At 41.2% G+C, this 14861-nt stretch overlaps 1 protein-coding gene across 3 annotated transcripts in view; it reads left to right on the top strand.

Annotated features, from left to right (window-relative positions):
* Positions 1-1005: 1005 nt before the first annotated feature.
* The window catches only part of si:ch211-176g13.8 (F-BAR and double SH3 domains protein 2), a 35787-nt gene continuing 21931 nt past the window's right edge, over positions 1006-14861 (top strand). For 2 of the 3 annotated variants that reach the window (XM_042094087.1, XM_042094089.1), the window contains exons 1-9: positions 1007-1231; positions 2262-2359; positions 3288-3333; positions 8139-8212; positions 8633-8777; positions 9559-9692; positions 11107-11161; positions 11293-11421; positions 13680-13802. In XM_042094087.1, coding sequence (XP_041950021.1) covers positions 1211-1231; positions 2262-2359; positions 3288-3333; positions 8139-8212; positions 8633-8777; positions 9559-9692; positions 11107-11161; positions 11293-11421; positions 13680-13802 — 825 coding nt within the window. In that variant the 5' untranslated portion in view covers positions 1007-1210. Of the gene's footprint in view, positions 1232-2261; positions 2360-3287; positions 3334-8138; positions 8213-8632; positions 8778-9558; positions 9693-11106; positions 11162-11292; positions 11422-13679; positions 13803-14861 lie in introns of all 3 variants that reach the window. The other variant, XM_042094088.1, reaches the window with a different exon arrangement.

Here is a 14861-nt window from a genome sequence, read left to right as displayed (position 1 = left end):
ATATCAGATTAGTAAACAGAATGTGCCTTTGGAACATTGGATGAATGGTTGCTGATAATGGGCAATGTAGATTAAAGTTCATCCATTTCTTTCTACAACACTGAGAACCCTTTTGCAATTATGTAAGCTCAGCTGGTATTCTGTCTATAATGGAGTGGAATGGAAATGTCTAAGTGACCCCAAACTTTTGACTGGTAGTGCAGATACACCAGCATAATGTAGGTAATACCTAATTGAAGGTGCAGCAAACCACATTTTTCTTTTTCTGCATCTTCCTTACTGAGGATGGTTTGTAGTGTTAGTTTTAATTGATACATCATAGGCTATCATTTAGAAATGGTTTATTACACACAATCGATGACAACTGGATGTGAATATCAATTATCCTTTCCTACCCAAAACATCTGGGGTATTTGACACCTGTTGGCGGGCCTGATTTATCATTGAGTTTGTTTTACTGCTTGAACCAAGCATATTTTTGAGAGCAAAAATAATTCTACAAAAAATATGGTTTTCTCTTTGTTCTCTTCAACGTCATTTATAGTTGTTTGTTTTGTTGATTTAGTTATTTGCTTTATTGATTGTAGACTACTTATTTGTTTGTTCTTTTATGAAGAATCGTAGGCCTACATAACGCAGGTTTTACGCTTTATTGGAATTGAACAAAGGCCTTGATGTTAGCCAGTCTTTGTCTTAGCCTCCATGCATTTTAGCATGTTAAGATCATAGGCCTACAAATGGTGCTGCATAATGAACGATCGATGCGTTCACACAATGAATAATGTGAATTAACATCACCGTTTATTGGCTTCTAGTTAGAAATGTTTAAGACGATATAAAGTAACGGTAAAGTTGTCTGACTGACCGCGAGAGGGCAGTCTTCTTCCAGTCGATGCTCCTGAAAATCCCACTGGATCCTATGGAGTCCTGCGGATTTCTCCGTCGTCCGCCACGGACGTACCCCTCTACCGGAAACCCCGCTGAATTTCCATTGCAAAGTTTGCTATTATGTTCCCCTCAGGCTGCAGTTCTCAGCAGTGCCTAAACGAAGGCGTCTGTGCACAGATCGACATGGCCGCCTGATCAGTGTTTCTACAAACGTGTGTTGCCTTTTGTGAGACTAAACTTGGGAATCTATCCAGAACTGCAAAGGATCTGGAGTTTTTTTGTTGTTGTTTACGGGAATACAGCGATTGGCAAAAGTTTCAAAATGCAGCCTCCTCCGAGAAAGGTGAGTTTTCCCTTGTAACCACTTGGATGCATGAACTACAACAATGTTGCAAAACCTTTCAATTGCGTCGACTATCTTTGTAACACATGCAGCAAAGTTTGTTTTTAAGTTCTTGTAATGTTTAAAAGAGCATTTTCTACAAGCATGCAAACATTTCGCTAAGGATTTGACTCAGTTTAACGCGTCTTGGGCATTGTTCGGTAGCTTATAATTTGCTATAGTTGTTTGGCAGACAGTTTAGCTGAGGCACAGGAGAAATGTTAGCAGTTCAACTGACGTGTTGGATATTTTTGGCAGTAAATGTTTTGCTGAATAACGATTCGCCTGTAGGCTATAGCTTTAGGCTATATGCTTCACTTTTACTAGAACATTTGACATGTTACTTTTGGATTTGATTTAGGCCAGGCCTAAAGTTACTTTGCTCTGGTGTTCTTCATAATTATTGAACTACCTTATTATAACGCCACTTCATTAAACTCACGGTAGCCTAATGAACCTCTGAAAATCAACAGATTTATGTAGGCCTATATGTATTTTCCCTTTAGTAGCCTATCGGATACATAGCAGAACATGCCATATTTGTAGCCTACATTTATTCAAATACATTTTGGGCTACATGTAGGCTTTTTAAACTCTATTTTACACTCTATTTAGAAAACTATTTTAAAGTATTGCAGTGTTTTAAAGTATTGCAGCATTTACAAATAATGCCTTTTGCTTAAAAAGCAAAAAAAAAAAAGCATAAAAAAACAGCCCTCATAACTTGTTCTCTGAGGTGGCACTTGCCATGTAGACCTTACAGAGTAGTTTTCTGATCAGCCATGTAGGAAGGACAGTATCTCTCATTACTGTGTGTGTGTGTGTGTGTGTGTGTGTGAGAGAGAGCTAGAGCGAAATAATTAACATATACCTCCTGTGTACTGTACTATAAGTGAGTCTTAGGTTGAGATATAAATAGGCCTATCTGCTAAATACCTAACCTCAAACACATCATTGGTCCATGTCTGTCTCCCTACCACGCGCGCTGTAGGTGAAAGTCACCCAGGAACTGAAGCACACTCACACAGAGCAGATGAGTCGGCTGCATATCAAGCATCAGGCCGACTGTGACTTACTGGAAGATCTCAGGTAACACATTAACACTGGATGATTGAGTTTTAAATCATCTTATCCTACACTGCCAGTGGATATGCTATTATATCAGAAACCTTTTATGTGTTGTTACAAAAGTAAACTTGGTTAGATAGGCCACATTTTTGTATTGGGTATATGGCTACTTAGACATTATGTCCTTAATACATTATTAATGTGTAGGTACAACACATTATTTTTATTAAAAGTTAGGGTTAGTAACATGCAATGAAGTACACATTACAAACTACATATTACTTGTATGATAGATGTACATATTTTAAATACTATTATATGAGCATGGCCTATTATGTAAAATTGAGCTTAATAGCACATGAATAGCACATGTACCTAATTAGACATTTTGGGGAACAACTGAGAAATTGGTTAGCTCGAAACTGAATGAAATTCAGGACTTTTCTTGTGGATATATGTTGTGAATCTATTACACGTTAGTTCCTCATTGCATCAGTTTGAGTCTTTCCCATTGATAGCTTCACAAATGTGTTTTATCTCTTGATAAGGAAGGGCCCTGACTGAGGGGATCATGTGAACACAATGTCTGGTCTCATCACTGTCAATTCCAATCACTGAATGTTTTCTCCATACTCAATGCTGCAAGCTACTCTGGCATCACTAATGTTGTTTACTTTTGTATTGCATAGTAAAATGTTGTAGTATGTTACAGTTATTGCTGAATAGTAAAATGGCTAATGTTCTATTTTATTCTGTAGTTGCTGTAGTATCTATAATAGTATCTATAACAGTTATTGGTGGAGCTGCACATATGCCATCCCATTGTATACTGTACCACCTGACATATCAGTACAGCTAAAAGTGTTTTCTCTGCGATATCCGAACATATAGCTTTTGCAGCTTTGCTGGAACAGTAAATTGACTTCCCTGTTTTCCTTGCTCCCCATAGGACTTACAGTCAGAAAAAGGCAATTTTAGAGAAGGACTACGCTCAGGTTGGTGCACTGATTTCACACTGATATTGCATTGACTTTGATGATGTCTGTGCTGGTTCCCATTTGTTTTGTTTTAGTGCTATGTATTGATGCAGTGTTTCCCATACATTGACTTATTTGTGGCGGCCCACCACAATATCAACATTGACCACCACACAATGATTTTCCAGGTTGTGCTAAATTGTGCTTAAATCTGGTTAGCATCATAACCACGCTGCGCTAATTTGTTAAAAACTGTTGCATTCAAGTTAATTCTGCAAACCTACCACCACAAATAGAATTCAATTCTGTGGGAAACACTGTGATGCATTCAAAAGTATATGCTATTGTGGTGGAATATATTGACTATCAGATACTTTTTCAGCTGTGGTTCTACAGGCAGTTGAGGGGGGAAACACAATGCAATTTTTTTACCTTAAAACAACACCATCAAACTAATTTTGATGCTACACTGACCTTGAATACAGAGAATGGAATCCCTGGCATTGCCATTGGGTATCCGGAACACGTTGTGCGTTGTCGTTGTGTATCCGGAACACCTTGTGCATTGTCGCTGTGCATCCGTAACTTTTTCGTCAATTTCAGAAGATTTGGGTACCCCCTTAGTGTTAAATGGGAAGCCAGTACGTTGCAAATGGACAAAAAGAGGAATTCCTACATTGTGTCAATTTAACAGTGACACGGTTGCAATATTAGGGCATCATGATGTTAGTGGGATTGGTTGAGTCTGTCTCGAGAAATCTAGAGGGTGAAATATCACAATGTCTCTGCTTTGTGTTTCTCTGTGAAGCGCTTTGAGCGTCGAGAGAAAGGCTAGATATAAATGTAATGTGTTGTTGTTGTCTGTTTTATTTTTGTTTGGGGAAATTCAAGCCAAATATTTACTCCGTCTAGCACATGTCTGTCCAGTCATGGTCCCTATGCCTGGAAGATGATGTCATGAGATGTGGCTTTTTTCTGCTGCTGTGCTGGATGTGGTTTTCATAGGGACTCCATGCTGTCCCTCCATGCTGGTGTTGTTGTGATGATCCAGACCAATGACAATAGAACGCATAAACAGTATGGTCAGAGTTAAAGTTGAGTGGTATTTAGCAGACGCTTTTATCCGCTGACCAATTGGCAGGTGGTGATGTTGTCACTGCGCAACCACGCCTCCATGGTGTCATGCACCTACTGCAGCCTCTGTTTTGAACTAGTGAAGCCAAAATCGGCATGTCGGTGCAGTGAGTGCTTTTTGATGCTAAACAGGAAATTGGTGAAGTCCTTCCCAAATTGACCATATTTGGTTACATTTCGGGTTTGCTCTGGTGTTTTCACTTTGGGCTGAGCTTACATTGCCCCTGCTTTTAAAAGTCATTGACCCAGCGTGTATAAGGGAGGTTGAAGGTTAGGGGTGTGGTAGCGTGAGGGAGATGGCTTCAGTTTGTGGTCATGATGCAAACCTTCCTATGGAGCCGTCCCACTAGTGTGTTTAGAATGTTGCAGAATGGAATGTGGAATTACGGAACCTCACATTCTTGATGAAAGCATTCTTTCATTAGAATATTCTTAACTCCCCTGCCTAAGGGGAATGGACTGATGGCTCTGTGCATGATGGAGTGCCATCACTGGCTGAGGATGAGCTTTATCTGTCACACTAGAGTGAGCCCAGTTCTGTGATTTTCACCCTTCACCCCACAAACTCCATAGGTTTCAAGGCTATTAGGGGCTACTTTGTTGTCCCTTACTCCATATAGGTCTTAGATATAAAGCTGACATTATAACAGTGACTGTACACCCAGACAAAGCAGCATTTACCGTGTAACAGTCCTGTCATAAGCAGTTCTACAAACCTGACATTTTAATCTGCCTGATCAAAACCTTTGGGTTAAAAGAGAGGCAATGGTGTCCTCCTGAACTTTGTGTCTGAATCTACACTATAACTGGTATTTAGCGGACGCTTTTCTCCAGCCCAGTGTCAGAACATCCTTTCTCACTGTGATGCCATGAAAGGGCTAGCAGAGCTCCAGAGAGCCACAGCTGTTGTTCCAAGAGATGACTGATGAAGAGTTTCATCAGGCAGCAGCAGAGCAGAGGATGCCTAGAGTGTCCATGGGGGAAAGCGCTCTATAAAGCCATGAAGCCAGTACTGCATTGACTGCATTAAGCGTACACCTTTCTGCTTCATAGAGTAACCTCAGTTCGAGAAATCCGAAACCTGCCGAGACAATACCTTATTCTAATTCTTATTCTTATCAGTGATCCTAATGATTCCACAGTAATTTTTTTTATTTGACGGAAAAATGCTCCTATTTGTATGGTTCTTTTACCATTCGTCAATTTCTACTTGCCTGGCTAGATGGCATTTGACCTCTGACCGCTGTAATTTGTCGTTCCTTTCTCTTCTGACTGATCAGAAAAATTAGAACCAGATACCAGTAATTGTGTTCTCTGTAGGTGGAACTTTGTTCTGTTAATGTTTTATCTCATCGTGATATCTGTTTGGGGTTTTTTTTCCACTGAATGATTAGTATCTTTGGCATCGGTTGTTTGATCTATGTTTATTCTCTAGATGCTGTTTTGGGGTTTGCAGAGGACTTTACAATACACTATATAACACAAAGAAGGACAGTGTTCGAAAAAGCACAGAAAGGTGCCCACTGTTCAGCTTAGACACGCTATAGGAATGAAGCGTATGAAATGACGTTGTGTGACTTTGACCTCCTCAGGGGCCCTGGAATACTGGAAAGACACTTCCTGCTGTTGGCCCCTGGTGTCCATGACCCATATTCGTGTGTGATTGGGTGGCAGATGTTTCCTCACATAGCCTTGTCATTCTACACTTTCCATGGATTGTTCTACTGTGCATACCGTCTGATGCATGCTCCTATTTCCTCCTTGAATCACACGTAGTAATAAATGATCAGAAGTAATGATAGTGCTGTTCTTGTTTCCCAAAACCTTTGTAAGGGATTATTCCTGAGCAGGTAATTTATTAATGACGTCATGGGAACATTGTCACTCATCCCTCATACAGTGCTCTTTGAACGGACCATAAAGTAGAAGCAGGGAATTGTTTTATTGCTCGGCAAGAGCAAACAGCTTTGCCGGTTGCCTATGAAATTGTGTGTGACTCTGAAGGAAGTGTGTCCTAGAAACATATTTTCTTTAATGTGCAGCACACTGTGTTGTACTTTCATCTGCAATAATTATATAAAGCATTTTATAGTACAAAGTACTTTAACCAGGTAAGAATACGTCCTGTGAGAGTTGCTGTAACTTAATTGTGTAGTAATGTAGTGATGCTTGAAAACCTGTGGTTTTAGAAGAGTCCGCATTGTTGTACACTAATGCATTTGCTCTACCGGTACTTTGGATGGAAAAAAATGCATTCCTGAATTAGTGCCTTGTTTTATTCTTAACATTTTATGTACATGACTGTCATTTTTTGTTTTATTGCCATTATGCCTGTGAGTCACATACTTTCACTTCATTTTAGTATATTATAGTTATTATATTTTAGTATAGTATAAGTACTTCATTTTAGTATATTATAGTTATTATATTTTAGTATAGTATAAGTATATGTAGATTGACACTGGATTCAAAGTGTTGGGTAGTGATCTCCTTTGGCGATCTTTGTGTCCATACAAGGGGACATACCGGTGCATCCACTGAAAAAGGGACTCAGGTTTCCCATTGGCCCAGCTGGCGTCATGTGACCTGGAAACAGTGCTGTGTCCCCACTTCACCCCTCCGCCCCCCCCTGCCCCCCCCCTCGCTTCTTGCCCAGGTGTTTGGTCAGTCCGTTTGGTCAGTCCGGTCCCCACTGCGGAGAAAAGGACCGCCACTGTCTCCCGTGGGACGTGTCCCCCAAAGATCTGCACCTGCACCCACCCAGCCATCTGAAAGACCCTCTTCTGCACCCCCTCTACCCCTCCACAACCCCCCCCCCCCCCTCCTCCCCATGCCAGCGGCCGCTGTGCCAAGAGAGCTGCGTCTGCAGCCATGCCAACGATGCCAGCGCAGCGGCCCACCACGGCCTCGGACAATGGCGGTTTGTTGCCGTGCCGCTTTGACGGCGTCCGTTGGTTGGCCAAGAGCCTCTAATGAGCTGGAAGCGTGTCAGGGCCGAGCGCGGCACTCTGTATTCGGCCGAGGAATGCACTGTCATTGTTGCTTCCCTCTGGACAGAACAAACTTTCTTAGTGACCAACATGACTTTGGATGGATTGTTTTGTTGATGTTTGATGTTGATGTTATTGTTGTTGATTATATTTGTCGATTGAATTGATTGCAGTTTTACACCAAAAGTTGACCTCCAATCCCTCTTATAGTTAATCATGGGGAACTTATAGAATTGTTTTTGTTCGTCATGTATAGAATCTACTCAGCACATTTCCCAGGTGACACAGCTGCAGTTGATTTCACAGCTGCTTCTGCACAAACAACACGAATGCAGAAAACAACCTGAATGCTACTTTGTTTAGTTTTCCTCCCTCTCGTCCTGGAACACGGATGTTTTTTAAGCTCTCCAGACCCTGCTGTAGGAATGGACAGAGCGAGCTAACACACACTTAGCTCAGTGGTCAAGATTATTACTAACCGCACCCCACTGCTACCCAACAACGAACATACCTGAGTGCTTTATGTAAGGCTGTTATGCTAGAAGTGCATCCAGATGAAATGTTATGGGAAACATTCAGTTGAAAGAGCCCAGGTACATGAAAACAACATCTAGCAAGCATTAGGCACATGCTTTTTATTGCCTAGCTAAATGTTGTTGATTTCCCCCTGTTTGTTTTTTAAATCTATTTTTACTGCAGGCTCTGCATAAACTGGCCTCACAGTATCTGAAGAGGGATTGGCCTGCTGTCCAGTCAGAGAATAAAGAGCACAGGTGACACACACACACACACACACACACACACACACACACACACACACACACACACACACACACACACACATTTATATGAAATATTTATTATATATTCTTTCATTCATTGAAACAAGCCAAAGTTAAAGTTGCACTTGAAGATGATTTAAATAAAAATAGAATAGGTTATTTTTTCAGATTCCAATGATAACATTGGATAACAATCCGATTACACAATTTACATCACAATTTTTAAATGGTAGTAAAGAGCATCATCAGACGGAAATTGGGTTGTTTGTTTATTGTAGTGGCCTTTAGGAAACCATGCACTTAGTCAGTCCTTTTGAAATGTGTAACAACAATATCTAGTGTCTTCCCCAGTTTGTACCTTTGACTGATATAGTGATGCTAATGACCACTGTGCTATGCTGTGTCTCCCAGGCACATCTGCACGGTGTGGAAGGCCTACCTGGAGGGCATGGTCCAGGTGACCCAGAGTCGCCTCAACGACTGCGACAGCTACAGGAGTCACGTGTGTGAGCCCATCAAGACCTTCAGACTTCACAAGGAGCAGCAGCTGAAGAGGGTGAGAGCACCAGAGCCCAAATCAAAATCATATTCCCCCCAGAGCCCAAATCAAAATCATATTCCCCCCAGAGCCCAAATCAAAATCATATTCCCCCCAGAGCTGAAATCAAAATCATATTCCCCCCAGAGCCCAAATCAAAATCATATTCCCCCCAGAGCCCAAATCAAAATCATATTCCCCCCAGAGCCCAAATCAAAAGAACAGAAATCTGAATCATATTTCTCCCCAGAGCAAAATTCTAAATCCTATATCTCCCCAGAGCAGAAATCAAAATCATATTTCCCACCAGAGCAGAAATCAAAATCATATTTTCCCCATCAAAGCATAGATGTTCCATATTCATTTTATGCTGTGTTAAGTGTCCTCTTATTAAAGGTAATAAAGGTTACCACTATGTGATGTTAACTCTTTAAATATCCCTTCATGTGTTGTCATATGTAGTAGCCTAAGCCAGTAGCCAGAAGAGCAAACCTAGTCACAGTTAAGATTTGAGGTCCTCAGTAGCGGTTGTCCCCCTAGTGTAAATCCATAACAAAATCTTCTTTAAAGTCCCACTAGCATACTCAGAACAAAGTCTTCTTGAAGTATATGTATTTTCATAAATATTTTTTTTACAATTATGATTTATCTTTACTCAAACAACTGCAATTTTTAATGTTTTTAAAAACAGAGATATAGCATTTTGGAATCGAACTGTTCATATATATATATATTATTATTATTGTTATTATTATTATTATTATTATTAATAATAAAAACCCTGTGTGTTTGGGGGCAGTGTGTGGAGCAGCTGACCCGTATCCAGGCGGAGCTGCAGGACACGGTGAAAGATCTGACCAAGACCAGGAAGAAGTACCAGGAGACGGAGCAGATGGCCCAGGCCGTGAGGGAGAAGGCCGACATGGAGGCCAGGTAGGTCCTCTCACCGCCAGGCCTGGGCGCCAGGGAGGGGCAAAAGGGACTGATCAAGTGTGCCCCCTCAAATGAATCTTCTGCCTCCTTACGGATGGGCTACACCGGGTGCGTTATTGAAGCACTCTGTTAGTGGAGCGTAAAAATGATTCTAGAAGACTAAAGGTCCACGCTGCTATCATGTCCCATGAACGGAACACTGCATTTACGTGCCTGGAGTAGCCCACCTTTTAGCGTGTACCGCCACATAATAAGTTTCTATATTTCAATGTTCTCAGTTAAGAGGGACCTACTTTCTGCCAGGGTATCAGCAAGCCATAGAATATGAATGACAAAAAGAGTCTGCTAATTCATATAACCATAAATATGAATATGCCATGTAATTAAAGGTTATTTAGTTGTATATTAGTTGTGTTAAAAAAGAATGAGGGACCTAAGCGCACAAAAAAACAAAACAAAAAACAACTAATGATAGTTTTGCATTGGGACCCTTTGTTTGATTTGTTGGAATAGCTATAGCTTAGCACTCTTCAGTCAAGCCCCTTTACGCCACGCGAATGTGATGTGTTTGTGCAGACAGACTGCACGAGCTCAGTCCTCGCTGATCCAGGCCAGTGTCAGCACAGGGGCTAATTGAGATGATGGAGTGGGCCTGCCCGTGTTTGGGCTCCTCTGACATCTTAATGGATCTCCCTGTAGGACACACTCACCAAAATATTATGCTCCTGCGGCAGACTGCTTTTACGACCCCAGTGCAGAATTTGGGAGACCAGTGTCACTGGCCCCCACACGTCCTTTCGCACTCCCACTCGAACTGCCACTTTAGGCAGCCCGGCAGGAGGGGAGGAAGGGGGGGGGGGGGGGGTTAGACAGAGGAAACCGGGGTGGGGGGGGGTTGCTTTTGGGGAGACCTAGGGTGATTGATCTATCGGACCTCGAGGAAGTCGCACCTTCTGTCCAGGAAGGGGCATTTCAGACGGGGGAAGAGATGGAAAGAGAGGGGAGGGAAGGGGGAGGGGAGGGGAATGTGTTCATTTGCAGATTTGCAGACATGCATGAGGTGGTGGGGAGGGCTCTTTTATTGAGCTGGCTCTTATCATGTAGATTCCTACAGCTAAGCAGAGTGATGAAAACAACCACAATAATGAAACGCAGAGTTCAGCTCCCATGGTGCATTGCTTCAGACACGTGGTCCTCCACCTCATTTAAAGTGATTTAATCTTGTCATGGGGACATACTGTACCTACACTACACTTATACAACTTCTGTTTTTGTCAGACTTCAGACTGTAAGGCATGTGCATGTTGGATCATGTTAGGAAAAACTCATCTCTCTCTCTCTCTCTCTTTCTCTCACTCCTCTCTCTCTATCTCTTTTTGTCTTTCTCCCTTCATCTTTCTGTTTTCCCCTTTAGGTCTAAGCTCAGCCTTTTCCAGTCCAGATCTAGTTTAAAGCGGGCCAGTGTAAAGGTGAGTTATTCACCAGCTAATGTATAAATCACTGTTCAGTTCAGACACAATGCACCATCGATACCAATAGCATGTTTTTTTTTTTTAAATAGGGGCTAGTTTTTGCATTAATGATCTTTATCGCTTCGCAGTTGAAAGCCAAGAGGAATGAATGTAACTCCAATGCCACCCATGCTAGGAATGACTACTTGCTTATGCTGGCGGCTGCAAACGCCCATCAGGACCGCTACTATGAGACTGACCTCATCAACTGCATCAACGTGAGTCTGCAGAGATGGACAGACTTCATAAAAAACACTCAACATGAACAGAACTCAGAACTGTAGGGGCATTAAAATGTACAAATGCACATTCACAAGAGGCAGTGGAAACAACAGCCAAATGCTTTAGCAGAGATGAGCCATAATCACCAGTCGCAGTCACAAGTTTCATAAATTCAATTTACATGCAGTATTATTGGAAAAAAGTCTGGGTTACATTTTACTTGACAGTATCGACATAAGAGTGACATGACACTGCCTTGAATGTGTCATAAACAAGTCATAAACGTTTATGAAATGACACTTCTGTTATTAAGTGACATTCGGTTTTTGTCATAACAAATTAAGATTAGGTTTAGGATTAGGGTTAGGGTTAGAGTTAGGGTTAGGATTAGGGTTAGGGTTAGGGCTAAAGGTTAGGATTAGGGTTAGGGTTAGGGCTAAAGGTTAGGATTAGGGTTAGGGTTAGGGTTCATGTGTCATAACAGTGTCATATGTTCATGACAGTGTCATGTCACTCTTATGTCGATACTGTCAAGTAAAGTGTTACCAAAGTCTGCATAGCTACAGATTGTAGTTTTACAGTTTTTTTCGCTAACAAGCGCTTACCCATACTTCAGATACTTTTTCTAAACTCTTAACACAGACTCAAGACTCAAATGGATAATTTTCTTCTCAAAAACACATTTTGTTAAACATACTACTAACACATCTTTCTTTGCACAAACTAACTTTACCAAAACACTGGAAATCTGACTCAAAATGAAATTATTCTGTCAAAGAATAACACTTGTTTTCACTTCACAAGGTACATGCAGTCAATCAAAGTACACCAGGTTTCAAAATACTGGCTATTGTTGACATTACAAAAACTGCATAGACTTTTATGTTTCAGTTTTACAGGTATTTGCATGCAAGTTTTACACTAAATTTCTTGGTTGAGAACTGTATGTCCACATGTTATGTTCACATTCAAAAGCATTCCAGTAAAAAGCAAATCAGTTTTTTTCCTTTACTGTTTACTACAGGAGGTACAGTAGAAATACTGTTTACAGTATGATAGAACAGAAAAAGTTTTACAGTATTGCAATGCTTACAGTGAACAAAATATCCCTGAAACACACAAACATTCTGAACAAAAAAACAACAGCGAAAAGCCCAGATAAAAAGGGGGGAGCTAAAAAAAAGCACAAAATTACTGTATCTAATCTCTGCGATAACATCAATGATAGTGGCACAAACTTCATCACTGACAGCAGTTTTTGCAGCCAAATGGAATGCCACCACGCATACACCTCTACCTTGCCCTCTCCTTGGGCCTGCTCCTCTCACTGCTCCTGCATCTCTCACTGCATCTCTCACTGGGCCTGCTCTTCTCCCTGGGCCCCTTGCTCTTACTCTTCCTCATCCAGACATTACAGTGTTTGTCATTTTCTGTTTCTGTTTCTAAAAACATTACTCCTCAAAGTCCTCCTTTTACTGTGTCAGTGTAATAGAACAAAATAACCCCTGCCACTGAGTCTAAGCCAGACTGGAATCAGCTGTGGTTGGCCTAATTTACCCAACATAAATCAGTTGTGTGTCAATTATCGAATTGTTTGTTTATTATCAGCTGAGATATATTGTTTTTGAACTGATATCATTGCAGAAGCATTGGTTTTAATACTGTATCTAAGGTTTGGAATATTGTTTTTACTATTTTGGGATGTTGTGTGTTAACATTCGTAAATACTGCAAAAATAATCCATAATTTTGTTGGGAGGTATAGCTTGTCTGTTAAGAAAATGTAAGCATTGTGGAAATGTGTTCACTGACTGCATATCGTGTGAAAACGACATGAAATGTGTGAATGGTATGGCCATAAAAGACAGATGCTGTGCTAACTGTATTTAGAGTTTTGAAAATGTGACAACTGGTTTGACAAATGCTTGTTAGCGACTTAAAAAAAAAACTGTAAATGCAATTTGTATTTATATTGAAATTGTATGTAACTTGATATGCTGATACGTAGATGCATATCAAAACATTAAGATTGACTGAGGAAGACCAAAGCATGTTGAGACCCTTAAGAGTAGTTCTCTGTTTGCCTTGACAACTCTACCAAATGATCACATAATATGAGATTGGACAAAATTAGTGTATTTTTCAGTAAAATCTCAGTGGTCCCTGTTGAAAGTGATTTTCCACTAACAGAAACAGAACTGAGTCCCTGAGTGAGTTCCTTCATCTGTTCTTCTTTGTCTTGTTAATCCTCTCAGGTTCTGGACGGCAGCATCCACGACCACGTCAAGAGCTATCTGCTTTCTCTCTGCCAGACGGAGCTTAGCGCCTCACAGGCCATTCACAACACGTTCAGCTCCCTTCTGGATAAGTCCAACCAGGTGGGCTGTCCTCCATCATTGTCACAAGAAAATATTCAGTGCTTTAAAAAAAAAATGTGATAATGGGATCTACGCTATTAGTCACTGCTGAAAACAAGTTGTTCCTGTTATTTCTCATATTTATCAGTATTGCATCAATATTTCCCACCAAACCAGTCCATAGTGAATGATACATGGGGCAACTTTGTGAGCAATATTGCCCGGCAATCACATGACCTCCTTTGTTTTCTGATTGTATGATCGTGACAATTTGTCAAGAGACGACAATTTGCTAATAGGTTCTCCAGATAAAACGTTCGTGACCCGATATCATTTGGAAAGTGCTTGAACCACATCGGCCAGCAACATGACGCACAAAGCTACCCAGTATCATCATAACCTTTCGATGCATCTGCAGACTGTTGACTGCTGCTTGTGGGACACTCCAGACTAACGCCCATATATTCCACCAGACCTGTGCCCAGTGTGGGCATTGGGACAGTCTAGACTAGCCCCCAGACCTGTGCCCAGTGTGGGCAATGGGACAGTCTAGACCAGTGGTTCTCAACCTTTTTTCAATGATGTACCCCCTGTGAAATATTTTTTCAGCCAAGTACCCCCTAACCAGCGCAAAGCATTTTTAGTTGAGAAAAAAAGACTTAAAACAGAGCACTGTGCACTGTGCCATCGCTATGCTTCAACCACGACTCCATCGTTTGAGTTTTGACAGTGATTGACAGGTGATGGCAGGTGGCATGTGACAGGTTGGGTCGAACCATCCTGGTATTGGGGGGGGACTCTAGGTTTTTAGGATAATGAAATTGAATAGCCTACTGAAATCTAAAATTCATTTTATGAACTTTTCCTGAAATATTTATTAAATAATTGTTTTTAGTTTTTTTTGCATGGATTTTACTTTTAAAATATATGTATATTCTAAAATCTCACGTACCCCCAGGGGTACGCGTACCCCCATTTGAGAACCACTGCTCTAGACTAGCCCCCAGACCTGTGCCCAGTGTGGGCAATGGGACACTCTAGACTAGCCCCCAGACCTGTGCCCAGTGTGGGCAATGGGAC

Source organism: Alosa sapidissima, chromosome 5 (genome assembly GCF_018492685.1).
Source record: "Alosa sapidissima isolate fAloSap1 chromosome 5, fAloSap1.pri, whole genome shotgun sequence".
In the NCBI taxonomy this organism is placed as follows: domain Eukaryota; kingdom Metazoa; phylum Chordata; class Actinopteri; order Clupeiformes; family Clupeidae; genus Alosa; species Alosa sapidissima.
The sequence above is the reverse complement of the archived record's forward strand: the minus strand, read 5'-3'. Positions and strand labels throughout refer to the sequence as shown.